Source organism: Poecile atricapillus, chromosome 2 (genome assembly GCF_030490865.1).
Source record: "Poecile atricapillus isolate bPoeAtr1 chromosome 2, bPoeAtr1.hap1, whole genome shotgun sequence".
NCBI lineage: Eukaryota > Metazoa > Chordata > Aves > Passeriformes > Paridae > Poecile > Poecile atricapillus.
In genome coordinates, this window is record NC_081250.1 from 10,103,848 (window position 1) to 10,121,571 (window position 17,724).

General features: G+C 38.8%; 1 protein-coding gene across 6 annotated transcripts in view; it reads left to right on the forward strand.

Annotated features, from left to right (window-relative positions):
* The window catches only part of ZMYND11 (zinc finger MYND-type containing 11), a 105,032-nt gene that overhangs the window by 27,430 nt on the left and 59,878 nt on the right, over window positions 1-17,724 (forward strand). For all 6 annotated transcript variants that reach the window (XM_058831552.1, XM_058831556.1, XM_058831557.1 and 3 more), the window contains exon 2: window positions 16,547-16,681. In XM_058831552.1, the coding sequence (XP_058687535.1) occupies window positions 16,566-16,681 (116 nt within the window). In that variant the 5' untranslated portion in view covers window positions 16,547-16,565. The remainder of the gene's footprint in view (window positions 1-16,546; window positions 16,682-17,724) is intronic.

Here is a 17,724-nt window from a genome sequence, read left to right on the forward strand (position 1 = left end):
AAAGATCCTGGCAATTTGATGCTGGGAATGCACAAAATTGACTGTGCCAACATCAAATAGAAGTGAACTTGAACATTTTTTTGCACATTACTTTTAGAATTAATTCAACTCTTTTGTAAAAATCAGTTGTTATAGTTCATGCAAAAAAACCCCATCTCTTACAAGCAGCAGTAAGATAATTGAATGCATGAAGTAGGTAATTTCTTTTGACATAAAAATGGAAGTGTATTTTATATATCTGATTTTTGCTTTAGCTTTTTATTTCTGTGGTTTGCTCCAAATAACAACTGCTGGTTAAAATATTTTATTTAAAGTGCAGTATGAGAGTATATACAGAGTTAAACCCCTTGTTAGGCCCTTCTTTGTAAGTAAAATCTATAGGAATGAATTTAGATGCAGCTTCCTCTTAGTCAGGAAATTAGGAAAGAGTAACATGTTTCAGCAGGTAGAAGAACATTGTATTAACCCTTAATAAATCAAAGGAAGAGATAAAGATGGCTTCTGAGACCAAAGGCTTGAGTGTTGGATGACTCCTAACTGTGAGGTCCTGGATGACTCCTTCAATGTGAAGTCCTGGCAGGCACTGGGGCATGGCCTGTGAGCAGGTCTGCTGGCCCATGGGATGTAGTTCCATATACAGCTTCTCTGGGAACAGAGCTTGAAACCTGGATTTCAGCATTTTAAAATTTATTTTACATTCCATTTTTATAACTTTCCATGGAATCCATAAAGGTCAAAGTCAAATTGAAGGAATAAAGGAAGGTGTTTATTTTAAATTATTGAAGACAAAGACATCAGTATGGAAATTTTGTACTGCTTATATGTTTGCAGCTTCTTTTTATTGAACTTGTTAAACTGTTTGGAGGTAATCAGAAAATGCATGTAAGAATCAAGCTCAGACCAACCAAATAAATTTGATTAACTGAGTGCTGATAAAGACAGGAGGGTGAGATAATGGTTCCAGTAGTGATATGATATAGAGGACAAAGGCCACAACATTATAAAAAGGGATGAAAAATTTGTACTTTGCTTTAAATGAAGGTACCGCTGAAATAAACAGCCTTGTGACCTAGGAGTAAAAGTTAGAGAAAGTTACCCTCTTGAAATAACTAAGAATATAAATTTTCTTTTCTAGCTCAGTTTCTACTTGATCAAAGTATAGTTGTAAAACACTGAAGAAAATTCTGCAGTTATGCTTTTGCAGTTTCATTTTGTCTGAATAGATAGCTACATTTATTAAAATCACACTTCTTATAAGAAAAATTAAAAAGTGCCTTACACTGCACTTTTTCTTAATTAAAAACTCAATCTGACAAGAAAAAAAATTCAAAATACACATTATTCCCATTGAAAATTATAGTATATATCAGACATTTTCATTAATCAGCCCTTTTACTCGAATTGCAGTGATATTACTCGGGTTATAAAGGAAATATCCCTGCCTTTGTTTGGGGTGTTTTTTTTTAAGAAAAAATACAGTTATTTAAGCCTTTCTCAATGAAAAACACAACTGCACTTTTTTTCTTTAGGCAGATGGGGAAAGTAAGATATCTTCAGTTGTTCAAAGATGTCCATATGGAAAATGAAAACATATTGATGAAATTTTTCATCCAAAAAAGACAAAGTAGCAGAAAAATCAGTAATATGCTGGCTAGAGCCCTTAGCTGAGATGTAAGAAATTCAGTTATAAGCACAACCTCATACCAGGCAAGTGTGGGCACTGGTTAAAACAGGCAGCTGAGTGCACTCTGTGTGATTTAAACCCAGCCACATGAACCTCTCATCTAATCTCACTTTATCTTCCCTGGAGAGAAATGGTTAATTTTAGGGCTTAATTCATCTGACCTATTTGTGATGTCTGCTTCACAACAAGATGAATTGTAGCCTTGAGTAGATCATGTCAAGTGTGAAGGGAGCGTGGAGTGATTAGCTCAGGAATAGATGTCTGCATTCAATCCCTTCTTGCAGCCTCTCACGTTGGAGGCTGCGTTAACAAAAGGACAGAACCGCAGGAGGACTCTGGCTGTGGGGCTGGAGCTTCATCACCCAACACCTGCAGTGCCAGATGCTCCAGGTGAGCTCAGGGCATCTCAGATACATTCCCACATATCTACTACTGGACTTCCACCAAGCATCTTGGGACCAGTAAAATAAGATTTTTTTGAGGGAGAGAGCTTTATGAGAAAACTGTGCAGCTTAGCGTTCATTTCTACTCTAGTGTGACTGTCTGCTTCACTGAAAGAATCATGAAACACTTGAAGGAGGGAGCACAGAGGCATTCAGCAGCCTTGCCAAAAGTAGAATAAACATTTCTTGATTTGGGGAGATGAAGTTTCAAATGTCCTCCTCTGAGTGACCACATTATGGAAAGAATATCAGTTTTGTTTGTCAGTGTTATTTCCTGTTCTCAAGTTGCTTAATATGCTCTCATTTTTGCAACACAGCTCACAGAGAAAAGAATTCTTGGTGTAGTGGTCTTTCTTTACATCAGAAATCTGCTCATTTGAGAAAGCTAAAACCCCAACAAACATGCAGGGGCTGAAAGTGCCTAGCTAAACATTTCAGCAGGTTGAGGCAAAAAAGGGTTTTTGTCTGTAAGGAAGGTTTGTATGTTTCCTGTCTCAAGCCAGCTGAACACACTGCTGTGCAAAGGGGGTTTTTACTAAAGCTTTTCTTTTTTTGCTTTGAAAACCAGATTTTCAGCCTTTCCATCACATTTTAGGGGTAAAGAGCTTCTTTCTTCTCTGAACAGGTTAGGTAACTTTTGTTGGCCACATTTTTTCACAAGTAATTATACTTTAGGGGCCCTGTGTTACATTTTTTTCTGCCTGGAATTGGTTTTAGAGCAACTGGAAGCACTGCTGAATGGGGTTGCTTGTGCTTTCCCTTCTCTGTTCTTTCCTCAAATGCTTACACTTCACTTAAATGCTGCCTATTTGTCTGTTACCATAGAAAACCTTATATGCTGTCATGTGTTGGACTTTTTGCCTAACGCTGAATTTATTTTTCTGTGTGGAAAGTGCTAGTAAGAAAACACTGTAGTTGTTTAACCTGTATGAAAAAGAAGAAAGACTATTTATGTTAATGTTATATAGTATATTCAAACCAGGTAGGACAAAGAAGGGGATGAGAAATGGAAGTGCAAATGAAACTGCCTTTTTTTTTCTTTTTTTTTTTTTTTTTTCGTCATCCTCTTGCGGTATTATGTAGATCCCCAGCCAGATGGCTACTGGCTATAAGCTGTGTGTGGATTCACAGGATTTTAACTCCTCTGTTGGTTTCCCATCTGTCATAAACTCAGATGCTGCAATCCAGAGACTGACATGAATGTCAGTGTCTTCTTTAGCACACCAAAACCATTATGGTTCAAAGGCTGCAGTAAGAGCACGAATGAAGACAGGACGGTGTCTGGTTTAACAGCCATGCTGCTGGAATGGACAGTAAAATTTCTTGCAGTTGGTTTAACATAGTGATTTAAATTGGTTTGACCACTGTGGTGGCAGCAGTCTCCAACAAACACTACCTAAAAAGTATCCTCAAATGGAGATTTTTTTGGTTGTTGCAACTTAGCAAAGATTTTAAATGCATAGTTGATTTCAGTAGGAAATTTCATGTCTAAAAATAAATAACAGGCTATTTGCAACAGAAAAAGGTAGTAAAATTCAGTCTCTGAGCACCAGGGGAACAGATGTGAAGCGTTTAAAAACAATACCTTTTTTGTCTTTCTTCAGTTGAAAATGACCAGTTCAGTATCCCATAGGTTTTCTTTCAGCATGTCATCATTTGGATGAATACATTCTGTTTCTATTAATGAAGGTGAAAACAGTGAAAAACATGTTAGATTTCATGGTGTAGGGTAGAATAAGGCATTGGTCACTTAGTGATCACCCACCGGGGCCTCAGCATCACTGAAACAAAGAAACCTTGCTCCTCAATGTAAAAGAAGCTCTCATAGTCTTGCTTTATGTCTCGTCATACTCAAAATTGCAAAATGAAAAATTAAATTAAATCTCTAGGAAAAAGGCAAGAATGAGTGAGAAATAGGGGCTGAGCACACTCTAGAAACCATTTCAGAAGGAATTCTAGCATATAAGTGTATCAAAGAGAAGCAGCCATATAAGCCTATAAGGAAATCACTACTATTATGAAGTCCTTCCAGATTTAGACTTGGTGTTCTTCATTAATGGATTTAACCTCTATGAGAAGAAGTTACACCCCTGCGAGAAAATAACCACTTTCCTGAGGAGTAGCTCTCTGAAATCAAGGAATCTGGTAATCCAGCATCAAAAACCCTGTCAGGAGAAAATGACCCTCTCTGTTTCCACTTTGCATTCAGTCCCGTAGGACAGGGAGCAGCTTAAGAGGATGATGAAGTGTTTCAGGTGGTTTCTAGTGCTTGGTGAAGTAGCCCCAAGTTAAATGCCTCATTCAGCATCAGGCATCACAACTGGAGTCATTCCAGACAGGTGCTCCAGCAGCACAGTGGAATTCAGCTCTTCTGCCTAGGTTGAAGGAACGCCACATGATGAAATAAGATACTTTGGAAAGACTGCCAGAAGTCCAGTCTTTTATTTCACACACAGAACAGTGTATTAGAAATCCAAATTCCACGCCAACAGGTTTGGCCCTTGTGGTAGCACCATAATGTTATGATATTCTTGCAGTTCAATTTCTTTGCATTACACAGAAAAGATTTTTGCAGAAATCACAACAGGAGGCTGAATTTCATGAATGACATTTTCTGAAATTTAGGAGAAGCTGATCATAGGATTAGTTAATTTTTCTGGGCTTTTACTTCTGTTTGTAGCCACAGGGATGGCACACTATTCACTTATGTCCTGCACATCAAGGAATTTCATCCCTGCTGTAGGGCTGAGTTTTGGTGTCAGAGCTCCAGATCATTCATCTGCATTCAGGTTGAAGGAGCAAAATAAAACTCCAGCCAAATGTTGGCAGTAGTGAAAACTGAAATAATCTGAAAAATGAAGTCCTAGTTTTGCTGACAAAATTATTAATCCCATGTTCCGGTGTCCAAAGGAAATGCCGGAGAACAGAACAGTATGGTCCTGTTGCCTTTAATAAACCTCAGCCCTAGATAATGATAGAGCAGGAAGAGCTCTTGAGTGTTCGTGAAGTAATGTCCTCCCTAAAGGGCCTTTGTAATCTGCTCTATGTCATCGAAATCACCATCATCAGTGCTTTAAGAAATAGGTTTCAGATGCACCCGCCAGAGGAAACACAGAACATCATTCTGCAAGTGGAAAGTGCTGTAGTCCCAGAGCAGCACAGGGCTCTTAGTAGCTCCAGCATATGCCATGGACATAGATATGAATATAATAGCAAGCCACTGGTCAAAGTATTAATTTTACCAAAGAAGTGGTACAGAACAGATATAACATGCAATAATCAGGCTGATGTGAAGTGGATTTTCAGGAAAAAAATGCGTAATTCTGCTCACCCGCAACTGGTCCTCAAGAAGCCTTGAGAAGAATGTTCTCCAATAAAAAATAAAGACATGTAAGTTGGCTTCAGGTAAGAGAAGATGAGAAATAGGAGTTGGGAGCATCTGAAAGTTATAGGTAATAGAAATTATATAAAAAGAGGTCACACTAGAACTCCCACCGAGGTCTTGGAAACAGCTCCACAAATTTGAGAGTGCAGCCCCAGATTACAGTGTTGGGGAAAACTGTGCCAGAAAAACCCTTTTCCCAGCCCCTGCCACCCAATGAGCCCCACACCAAGAGCTGTTCAGAAAGTTAAGTGGTATATTCTCCCCTGCCTCTTTTAAAGAACAAATAGGAAGGACATACCAAATGTCCTAAAATGGTAGGATGAGGTTTTTTTGATGTCAGCTATTAGCAGGTTTGCTGAGAAACTGGTGTTATCTGAAGTAATAGCAACATACTTCCATCATCTGCTCTGATCTTTGAAAGATCTTTGTTTGAGTAATGTTTTGACTTTTAAGGTTTCTCTTTATAAAGCTTATGGTCTTGAAACTTATTTTCTTCATTTTTTCCATTTGTTAGCTTCTGCAGCAAAGATAAAAAGAAAAGGATCATAATTATGCTCAGCTGTTTTCCACTTCAGGATTCGTTTAGTTATGAATGCAGTTGTTTTTTACTGTACATTTGTTTTCATGAAAACTGCTGTTCTCACATGCCTGTAAATTGTCCTCTAGGCAAGCTTTGTCCTTGTCCAGACATGAGTGCTTTGGGGGAAGAGCTCAGAGCAATCTGAAGTAAGAAGTGCAAACTTAAAAAATTACCTGGTTTTGAGGTATTTAAAAAAAAAAAAAAAAAAAAAGGACCTTAGACATGGATAGGGATTAAGGCTTCACTAGGAAGTGATGATGGAGTTGGTTTGGGGCAGGATGAGAGAAAAGCTGTGTAGGAATGCGTGTAATTAGTCAGTTTGGGTACTGCCTATGAAGGAGAGAACATACGCTCCAAATATAACTTCAAATTTTATGCCAGATATCTGTGCCCAACCTAGTAAATACATTCTCTAAGAAACATAGAAGAGAAAGTTAAGCAAGGTGACCACTAGAGGAAAGGCTTCCATTTCCACAGTGCATTGTTCTTGATGAACTGTCCCACAGCTGGGAGAGCGTTGCATGAAACTTTCAGGTCCATTATTTCTGATATTCACCTTGAATTTCAGAAGCAGGATCTAAAGCTCAGATTTTACAATTTGATCCTCTCCCTGCCTGAAAGTTTCTTTTGATTAATGCTGTAGAAGCCTGTAAGCTTTGGCAGTGTTTTTCTTAGGCTCATCTTACCCGTGTTACAGATCAATGTGTTTTAACACTCTGAGTGTATTTCTGAAAGTTTTCAAGGGTGAGCCCAGGCATATTGGCTTGAAGGAGCTTTAGTTTGGAAACCTTAGTTGGTTCAGAATTGTGCTTGTTTTCTTTATATAGTATCAGCTTTCCTGCAGATGACTGTTGACAAGAGGAAGTCTCTGAGTTAATGTTGCTTGTGGCCTGATTGCTGGAGAAAAGTGGTCATGACTGCATGACACGTTCACTTTTAAAATAATTCAATATCTGAGCTGTTTTAGAAGTTCTGTAGCTGTGCTTTTATTTATAGAGAGGGAGAGGCCAAAAAGAAGAGCTTTGAAAGAAACAAGTTCGGGCAGACTTTGTTTTTGTTAAGGAGCAACAAAAATTGATTCAGCTGCCTTTTGTCAATAAAAATGCAGCCTGGTAGAGGAATAGTTGTTACAAACATCTAAGGTTTAGGTCCTGTTGCTACCACCAGAATCACAATTTGTAGTTTAAAGATAGTATCAGTTGTGTGTAGTTCAGAGAAAGAGAAAAAACCCTAGCAATTTGGAATCTCACATTAAATTGGAAAAAAGTCAACATTAGCTCTGTGTTATACCATACAGCTTACATAATCTGCAGTAATTTATCTTTTTCATGATTTAGTACTTTTCCGTACATTCATAATCGTTTAACCTGGAAAATGTATCTCTGTCATTGCTTAGTGTGAAACTGACCTTATGCAGAATTACATTCCCTGCTAATATACCATGAAAAATAATTTATTTATTTATGTCGTCATACCTTATTTATTATACCTTACTTACTGATAGAGAAATTTACTGCATCAGTCCAGTTGAGGCTTACAGAACAACCAAGCTCCTTAGCTTTCAGAGCAGAAAGGAAGATGATGATCAAAAGCTTGCTTTCCGAGAAGGAGCTACTCTTCTCATTTATATTTCTTAGCATTTTCTAAGATGTCTTCCACCTATCACTTTTTATTAGAGGGAGTTGCAGAATCAAAGTGGCGTCTATTTATCATCCAAACTGAAATTTCAGCCCTCACCATCAGCCTTCTTTGGCCATGATTTTTCCCGTTTTATGACCGAGTGAGCGCTGGAGCCTGTCAGGATGCATAGCTGCATTAATCATCTCTGCTCACTACAGCCAAGTGAGAGGACAGGAAGCATCTATTTACTAAGGGCTTGTCTACATGGGGAAATAGCCCAGACTGCTCACTAGGAGTTAACTCCTTCCATGGATTCTACTTGAGCATCTTTCAGTGGTTTAGCTTCAGGCTGCTTTGGAAACTATGGAATTTGGTAGTGGGTGGAGTTAAACTGCAGAAAGCCTGTGTTAGTGTGCAGTGTGGGTTCAGAACATGATCCTATCTCCATGTGTCATTTAATCTTCTGTAACTGACCCTCTTCATGCTCTTAGTCTGTGACAAATGGAAGGTAAAACATGTTAGTTGAAGCCTCCCTCATGAAGGCTTGCTTGTGTCCACGTGCCTGTGCTTTTCTACAGGGAGCCCAGAGTGCTGCTGACAGCAACTTGGGTGCAAGCATTATTTTTGATAATTCCCCAAATGAGCAAATCTGATGAGAATTCATTATTTTTCATGATAGAGGACAAGAAGTGTGTAGGATGATCTTTTTACACCTTGTATGAGCCATGTATTATTTAGTGATGTTGAAGCTACTCGTGTTGGACCATCTTTTGTATAGAAATATAGATTTTCTTTGCCCCATTGAGTAGCCTTCGGAGATGAACAGCTTAAAGTCTATTTAATATTAGTTCAGTACATCATCATCCTGAAAATAAGAGGGTTTGTTATTATGGAAGCTGAAGTTTATCTTCATGAGAAACTTGCATCATTTTGCAAGAACTATGTTTTTAAAGCAACTTACATTAGTGCAGGCTTCATTGTGGAAATTATTTAGCATAACTCAATTTCAATAATTAAGCCTTAGCCAAACCAAACTAAATTGATTTTTAACTGGAATTATGTTTAGAAGTTTGATAAATGCATTGAGTTGTGTGCATTTTTGGTGGTCATATGAAATAGGAGTAAAATAGAAAAGAAAAGAATATTTCAGTTGTAAGAGTCCTGCAGTAATCATTTAGTCCACCTCCCTGACCACTTCAGGACTGACCAAAACTTAAATCCTGGTCTTAAGGGAAAATGCCAAATGCCTATTAAACATTTAGAGGCTTGGGTCATGAACCACCTCTCTAGGAAGTCTGTTCCAGTGTTTGACCACCCTGCAGGTAAAGAGATGACTCCTAATGTCCAGTCTAAACCTCCTCAGAACTGCTTTGAAAGGATATTTTCTCAGGAAAACAGAAACTTGTGTGGTTCTTGGTGTTCCTATGTAACTGTTAATTTTCCTACTGGCTATAAAAACTCTCTATGCATTGAATACCAATTAAAAGTTGAAATATTAAAGAAAATACTACTTATTTTAGAAGATCAGTATGGAGCCTTGTCTTAACACAGATCATAGTGAAAAATACATGATGAGCTTCAGCTTACCTAGGCACAGTACCGAGAGTAAAACATGATGACCATTACAAAAAAAGTCATTTGGAAGAAACTGGTGTAGTTACATTGCTGGTTGCCACTTTGGCTCTTTGCTTTCAGCTCTTTCAATTACACTACTTTCTTTGGCAGCTATGCTCTTCTCTTTTCCAGACTTGCATTGCTAGATAAAGTTCTTTATTCAGTGATTTCTGCCAGACAGGAACAAAGGATTGTTTCTTTCAAATACTAGGATGGCATTTGCTGTTGTCTGTGAAATTCCAGACTGAGACTGGCTGGAGAGGCAGCAGAATGCAGTTTAGTCCTGTACATATATTTGTATTTGATAGCTGACAAGACAACTTTGACAGCCTTTGTTTGGAGTATATGGCTATTATTCAGTCTTTCTCAGCATCTTGTGTTGATGCTTCATATGAGATTTTGTTATACTCTGTTTGCACTTACACTTTCAGAAATTCTCTTTTGGGATGGCACCTCAACATTTGTGTCAAGTGGTCTCTAACAGGGTGAGTTAATTAAACAAGAAAGTCCAAGTTTGGCTCCAAAAGAAAAATAGAGTTCTACCATTTGTATACTGGTGATTCAGAATGTCTGAGCTTAACATTCAAATGCCATGTGCCTTAGCCCCAGTGAAGGACACTTAATCATTATGAATAGAATACAATACAGATGAAATAAATGCGGTATCAGGCATTAAAATAGACCTTGCACATATGTGTAGTAAAAGTATTCTTGGGGCCTTGAATTCTGTAATGTCCTTGGCTCAGATTTCTACAGTGGCTCACTGCCATCTTGAAATGGCATAAGGTAAAAGCAAAAGCTTTCATGTATTCTGTGTACAGGAGTTGGGGAAAAAATTAAATTGCAGAGAGAACAAAGCAAAACATTACAGTTTTATATTCAGGCAGTCCTGTTTTGTGTCTGTACTGCACTTCAGGGGGCTGTGCAAAACCTCACTCAAAAAGTTGCATGACATCAAGGTTACAAACCTTGCAGTTGGGAAATGCAAAGGTGGAGCTGCACAGATCAGCAGGGGTATTGCACTTGCACATGGGAAATATTTAGGATAATTATGCTAATAAACTTTCCTCTTTTGATTAGACTGTGTAGACCTTAAGCTAACAGTGAAATGAAAAGATTTTCATTAGGAATGACATGCATTCAACATCCAAAAATCTGTATTTTAATAACTTCCAAAAGGACAGCATTACAGCCTGAACTAATCTCCTAATAAAAAAATCCAAAAAAACCCCAAAAAAACTAAACCACCAAAGAATTCAGTAACTTTTATTAATTTATAGTCTAATTTTTTGAGTTTAGTTTAATTAACAAAGAAATCTTCCCTATTTCAGTCACAAGCCTTTATTACATCTTTCAGTTTCCCTAACATCACTCAACACATCCCTAAGTTCTTCATTGTGAGGATGTGGCAATCAGACAGCAGTTGAAAGTTTACTCCAAAACCCTGGAAAGTCAGCAGAAAGGCATTTGTTGATTTTAGTGGATTGGGATTAAGTCCAAAATAAATATCTAGTATACCAAACCACTGTGTTATTCAACATGTGAAAATGGCTTTGTATGCAAAATCTTTATTTTTGATAACCTACAGTCTTACAATAGAGAATCTCCTGCTACCAGGTGCCAGCAAATCCTTGGTTATGCCTATAATCCTCCACACTCATGAAGACAAATAAATGGTAAGCAAAATATGGAATTTCTCCTTCCAAAAGCTTTTTCCTCACCCTAGCAGCTTCTCCCCACATTTTTGGATCACCAGCTATGGAAGGCAGACATGAAATTAAACCTTCTCTGGTTTTCTCCCCATGCATGACCTATGCTGCTGCTCAGTCAAGACATTTTCACCTGTACCTTCCCTATGTAAAAATAGAATAATTACCACTTTTAATCACAATTGTTGTAGGAGGGGAAGACTAAGAGTTCACACTCCCACTACACCAGTGATGCAAGATATGATTCAACAGCAGTTTAAATTGTAAACTAAATTTTAAGCTTGCAGAAGTTCACAGTAGAGTGAAGATCTGTATAAAGTCCAGGGACCCAAACTATGCATCAATTTGCAAATCTGGATTTTAATGGTAGAGACTCCTATTTAGTACAAGAACAGAGCTAGAAATTTGGAACTCTTTGTACTGCTTATATATACAGTTTTATACCTACTATAAAAAGTTAAGCTTTAAGAAACACTAGACCCCATATTATAAAGTACTTATAAATATGAAATTGAGTCTGTGTTTAAGTTCCCAATGGACTCAAACTCAGCATGAAAGCCACTAAAACTACGACCAAGCCTAACTTCTTCCTGCTGTTGAGCCTAAAATCTTTCACTGTGTATTGTGGAAGAAACAGTAGCGAGTCCCAGGGCTGCGAGGCCAAAAGGCAGCAACCAGTAGCTGAGCAGTAGCAAGGATCAACTCCTTAAACCTTCTTTCCATTGCAATTAAGTGCGCAGGGAGTCCCAGCCAAATGGTGGCTGATAGCAGGGATGGAGTTTAACCTGTTTGACTTTGCACTGGAAGGGCTGAGCACCACAGGTAGCCTCACTTACAGTGAAGTACCAACAGAGGATTTAACAAGCTATTTGTCAGCTCTTAATTAGCAGCTCCCATCAGAGCAGCAGCACCCAACTGTAGCACCGTCTGCTTTGGTGCAAAGTCCAATTTATTAGTTAAGTTTTCAGAAGCATCGTATTTTGCTTGGACGATGGTGTTTAACAGCTGACATGTGGCAAGATTTGACTACCTTTGAGTTCTTTTGGTATGTAGGGAGAGTTTCTAGCTAAACTTAGTGCTCGATAGTATCTGCTAAATTGGATGCAAGCAGCAGGTCAGGAGGTTCCTTGGGCTAAATTCCTTGACGTGCTGCAAGGTGATTTTTGTTTATTTTGACTTGCAGTTCAGATTTCCGTATCCACCACTGTTGCAGCAGACAGCTGTACAGCATTTGGTTCAGCCAAGTGTGTGCTAATGACTGCTAGCCTTGTTGTTTTGACAGTGCCCGCCTTGCCACTGCTGTGCCACTGCTGCCACGTGGCAGTGAGGCTGCGCTGGGGACCCAGGGAAGATAAGCTTTGCTGTGTGTGTGTTATCTTTGTATTCATTGAGCCTGCCTCTAACAAGTGTGGGTAACATTTGGCTCTCGAGGGAAGCTGCACACAGAAAAGTGGTATACTTTTCACATTGTGTTTAGGACATTAAAGAGGGATTCAAAATACAAAGTACAGTAAAACCATACTCAGAGTGCATGAGGAAAAGTTAGAGTTGGAAATTGAGAACATCAATAGTTTGCTTTAGGCCCTGTGTGAGTGAGGGTGTGATGGAAGTATGGGAACTGGTGCATCAGCCACATAAAACTTTCTCTGTTAGGAGGATATTTCTTGTATTCTGCAGGTCTCATGGATGCCTACAGTATCTAAGACAGATCCTGCTGATAGAAATTCCTAGATTTTCAGTCATCTCTGTTTGGCAGCCTTCTCTCAGAAGCTGCATCCTACCATAAACTTGCTAACAAAACATGAAGTGGCATGGAGCAAATAATTTTGTATGGACAGGGCATACCATAGCTAAATGAGCATAGTGCCCAGCAGATCATACAAAGGAAATGAATGTTTACTTCAGCTTTAAGCTTTTCTTTCCAGGATTTTTAAATGAATGCTATAGCAAAAGAGGAGGATGAGTAACATTTCCAAGCATTTATCTGTAAATGTACAATGCTGTATTGTGGTTTTAAAGAGTCTCTGGACTTCAAACTTCTTTAAAAGACTGCCTGAGTGAGTCAGCCTCTTTCGATACTTAACCTCTGAGCCATAGATTTTTACACATACTCACACACACCGCATGTTTATGCTCGTTCTCTCCTGTGTTTGTGTGTGTGAACCTACACATAAGCAAATAAGGGGAGTGATAAATACAGATTTAAGATTCTAACATGTCTCCTGTTAAAATGTAAACTACTATTTGCATGAGTAAGTTGTTCCTGTGGAGATGCTGGGAGGATTTCTGTTGCTTGGAAGTAGCACTCAAAGGCATTGTATGAACTATTAACAGCTGGATTCAAGTTCCCTTTAAAATATTGCAATAATATAGAAAAGTGCTTATATTTTTGCAGGAGTGCAGGGAGTAGACTGTTGTGGTTAGTTTTACCATAGAGGAGGAGTGACTGCAATGAACAGCAAGAAATATGCCACAATCTTGTAATCTTTTTCTGTAATGTAAGAAGGCTCTGTATTTTTTTCTACACCATGAAATTAGAAGATTAAAATAACACTAAAGTAGTCTGGGCTTTTGGAAAAAAACAACAAGCCTATTTTTGTATTTTTGGCAATATGGTGTGTAAGAACTGCTATTTCAGTAGTAGAGTGTCAACTCCTGAGTTTAGCGAAAGTGCCCTTAAATAGTAAACCCAAGTTATGAAAGTGAAATGTATATTCTTTGAAGGCAGAACACCTGCTAAAATTATTGTATCTTGAATAGACAAATAAAAAAAAAGGAAATAGAACAGGTGTGATTGCTGTGTCCCATGTGTGCCCCTATTGCCGTTATTTCCAGACAAACAGAGGGGAAGAGCCATGGCCGTGTGTGCAGCAGTGGGAGCAGGGACCCTGCCCTTTGGGGGCCAGCCATGGGTTGTGTTTTGGGGTGATGTCTGACACCCAGTGATGTGGCAGCCCTGCAGCATTCAGGGATGGGAGGTGCACGCCTGTCCTGAGGGCTGAGTCAGCCATAGCCCAGGGCATGGCCTGGGCTTGCTTCAAGCCGACACAGCCCAAGCGGATGGGGCAAGGGGCTGGCCGGAGACTTTATTCTGAAAGCACATTCCAAAGGGAACAGTGATCCCATAGGGCCTTTGACACTCTGCAGCCACAGGTCTTCAGGAACTCATGGTCACAGTGTTCCTTTACTCTCCCTCTCCCTGCCTCGAGCATGGGCTTCTTCTCCCACCCCGGGGAAGTGGGAATCCCTTATCCCCAAAGGCCAGCCTTCCCTTTGGCTGCCGGGTGGGGCCATGGGGCCATGCACAGGTGGCATCCCCAGGACCTGGCACTGTGCGAGGCCCTTGGGCACAGGCGTCACGGGGCTGTGAGAGAAAACCCCACTGTCCCCTGAGCCGGGTGCGACGCTCACACGGCAGCCATATGCTGGGCTGCCAAAAACAGCGACTATTTTTGAAGGAGTTGGGATTACTAAATAAACTGAGAACTGGTCTGTTGTTTCACACTGCTATCGGGGTCAAGAAGGACAAGCGCTTGCTCCTCACATGGGGATGTGATGCTATGCAAGAGACCCCATGTCCAGCTTGCTGGCTGCCGTATAGTCTGACAGCTTTTGTAGCAGAGAATTTGTAGAGAGCTGGAATAAGAAGAATGATCTTTCAGTCATGTCTGTGTTAGGAAAGAAGTTTTATCTTAAAACAATAGGTCTGTAAAGATTATTGCGTTTTGTGTTAAGATTTGTGATTTACTCTATTTCTCTTAAAAATTAAATTCTACAAATAGTTACATGTTTCTTTTACAAATTGGCAGTGTTTTTTTTTTAACTTGCAATGGCCTCATGTTCTGTGAAATGAATGCAGAGGAGCTCACAGGGATGCAGTGTCTTTTCCTGCTGTTCCCAATGGAGACTTTCTTTCTCTGAATCATTGTCAGGCGATGCTATCTACTGCTGTCACTCTTAGCTGTATGTCTGTCACATTCCCTCTTATCCTTCCATCAAAACTGTATTCTTGGCCTTTTATTTTCTGGGGGATCCCTCTAGTTGCCCTTGCTTTTAACCCCAGAGAGAGGAGATTTCTAAAGCTGAAATGTGGGATCGATGTGTGACCACATCACATCTTCTCATGTGCTGCTGTGTTCTGCCCTTCCCTGATATCTCCTGCAGCCAGGAATGCCTCATGGACCTGGGCATGTACATACCACTTCTCATCGTCATCTTCTTTCCTTTTTTTTTTTTTCCTCTTTAAATGGGCTACATAACATAAAGTATAATGCTGTTTAATTTTGTCTTATCCTTAATAATGGAACATTGCCATTCATTTCATTGCACCTGTAAAGTTAGTGAGTGTCACGGAGCTTATATCAGATCTAAAACTTGAGAGCCTTCTTTGATAAGTAACTGTAGGTCCCATAGACTTGAAAATTACATTGCTGCAACTGATAGAATACTCAAATCTGCTTCATTTTTCTGAATTTGAGAGCAGGGACACTTTTAGTACTTAAATTCCCATCTTTAACATTGCACAGATGGTAAAATTTTTTTGCATTTTTTGTATTATTTTGGGTTACTGAAGTTAATATTCTGCTAGCTACAAATATCTGCATGCATACCACAGAGTTCATTCTGAGGACAGAGCTCTAAAATAAATTATAGACCTTGGTAGCACTCATAAATCAGTCATTTTTTCATTGAGAAAGTGGTGGCAATGGAAGAAAGTTATTTAGTGATCAAAATGCATCGTTAAGCTTTTAAAAAGGGATTCGGTGCCTGTAGTAGAGCTGTAGGCGATTTATGGCTTATCTGTACTCATTGCCTCCAGCTTTTGGAAAATTTGTAAACAAAGCCAGATGCTCATTATGTTCCTGTTCAGGGTTGGTTAGATGGGTAAATGCCATCAGAAGCACTTTGGTCCTGTTGGGTTTTAGCATGTCACAGAAAATGGAACTGCTCCAAATTTTTTTTTTTGTTAATATTTCTCATCCATGAAAATATACTTCTAGTTTTTCCTCATAGAATGGATGTTTTAAAAATACCTGTAAATGATAAGAGCATGAAGGTAATGCTCCAAGAACTGTGTTTTATGTTAAACTGTGGGTCCAGCTTTTTCTGTGTGTCAGAATTCATGCTTATGCTGTATGATGCAGTCAAGTACCATTCGCCCTCTTAGGCAGTGTGGGAGGCTGTGGCAGCTTCAGGCTGGGGTAGTTTTGCATTTTTACCAAATATAGGGAACTGAGATATGAACTAAATTTATTGATTTCATATATTTTACTACTTACCTTTTGTCTTCTGTTTAGATTATGTGAAAGGGGTTCTTGTAGATGACTTTTTTTTCTCTTTTTACTGCTCTGTAAACACTTGAAAACATGTTGTTATACACAAATTTCATGGCTATTTAACAACACATTTTTCCTTGTAATTATGTTTCATGTAATTTATTTTATAATTCATGGTTAACTTTTTGGTGTAATTTTTTTTTTTATTATTATTTTTTTTATTTATTGTCTGCAGCTGACCGGGTAAACAGGTCATGGCACGCCTAACGAAGAGACGACAGGCAGATACAAAAGCTATCCAGCATCTTTGGGCAGCTATAGAAATAATCCGGAACCAGAAGCAAATTGCTAACATTGACCGTATTACAAAGTAAGTGACCTGCTCCAAAAAAAGTCTTGGTGAGAGGGAAGGTTGATACTATTAAAAGCCCATAGAGACAGAGATAGTAAACATTGTGAGAGACTGTGAAAGAGTTACATGCAATTCTATGTTGCTAATTAATGTTGTATAAAAAACCAAATTTACCAGAGTGAACACCTGAAGATCCAAAAGTGAGGTTTAATTCATCGAATTGAGATCTTACCTTGTATTTGTTTTGCATAAGCATCATTAGGAAATATGTAACATTTCTAGTACTTTAATTGAATTTAGCATTTTGGAGTTGATAGCTTGGTCAAAATACAAGAAGTAGATACAACAGTTAAGGAGAAAAGGGCAATAAAATCTGTGAATAATCTATTTCTTTAGGAAAATGTGAGAGGTTAGTGTAGAACTTTCCCAGAAGGCAAAGAGAAATCTGAAGTGTTAGGTTGCTCAAATAAATAAGAAGCCATATTTGCTGAGATGTGCATAAGATGCTATTAGAAAAGACATAAGATGATTACCACGTTTGATTAATACTGTTAAAATATTCATCAAGGTGTATTAGGTGCTGGATACACACAGAAATATATATTCTTTGTTCTGTGGAGCTTGCACTGTGTAGAAAGGTCTATGATATTACTTGTAGCAGCTACTACACTGTAATAAAAACAGAGGGCTTTGTGGCTCTCTCTGCTTTGTCTGCATTTTCAGGCTGACATGTACGTCACATTAGTCAAAGTAATCAATATGAATAATTTAAAAGAACTAAAGTAACCAGCTGGCAACTCTTCAGTTGCCAGAACCAATGTGAACTGATAATGAAGCCAGAGACCACTAACGGGGAGAGTTACAAACAATGCAGGTGACTAACAAAGTGAAAATCATTATAACATGGTCCATGACAAGGGTCCACTGACAGACTTTGGAAGTTCTGAATTCTGGGGTGGTAGTGACAGGAAAAACTGGCTTCATAAGTGGAAGTGTAACAGTTCAGGTTCTCCAAACATAATGGACAGTGAAGTGCAGGAGGAAAGATGACATCCCAAATG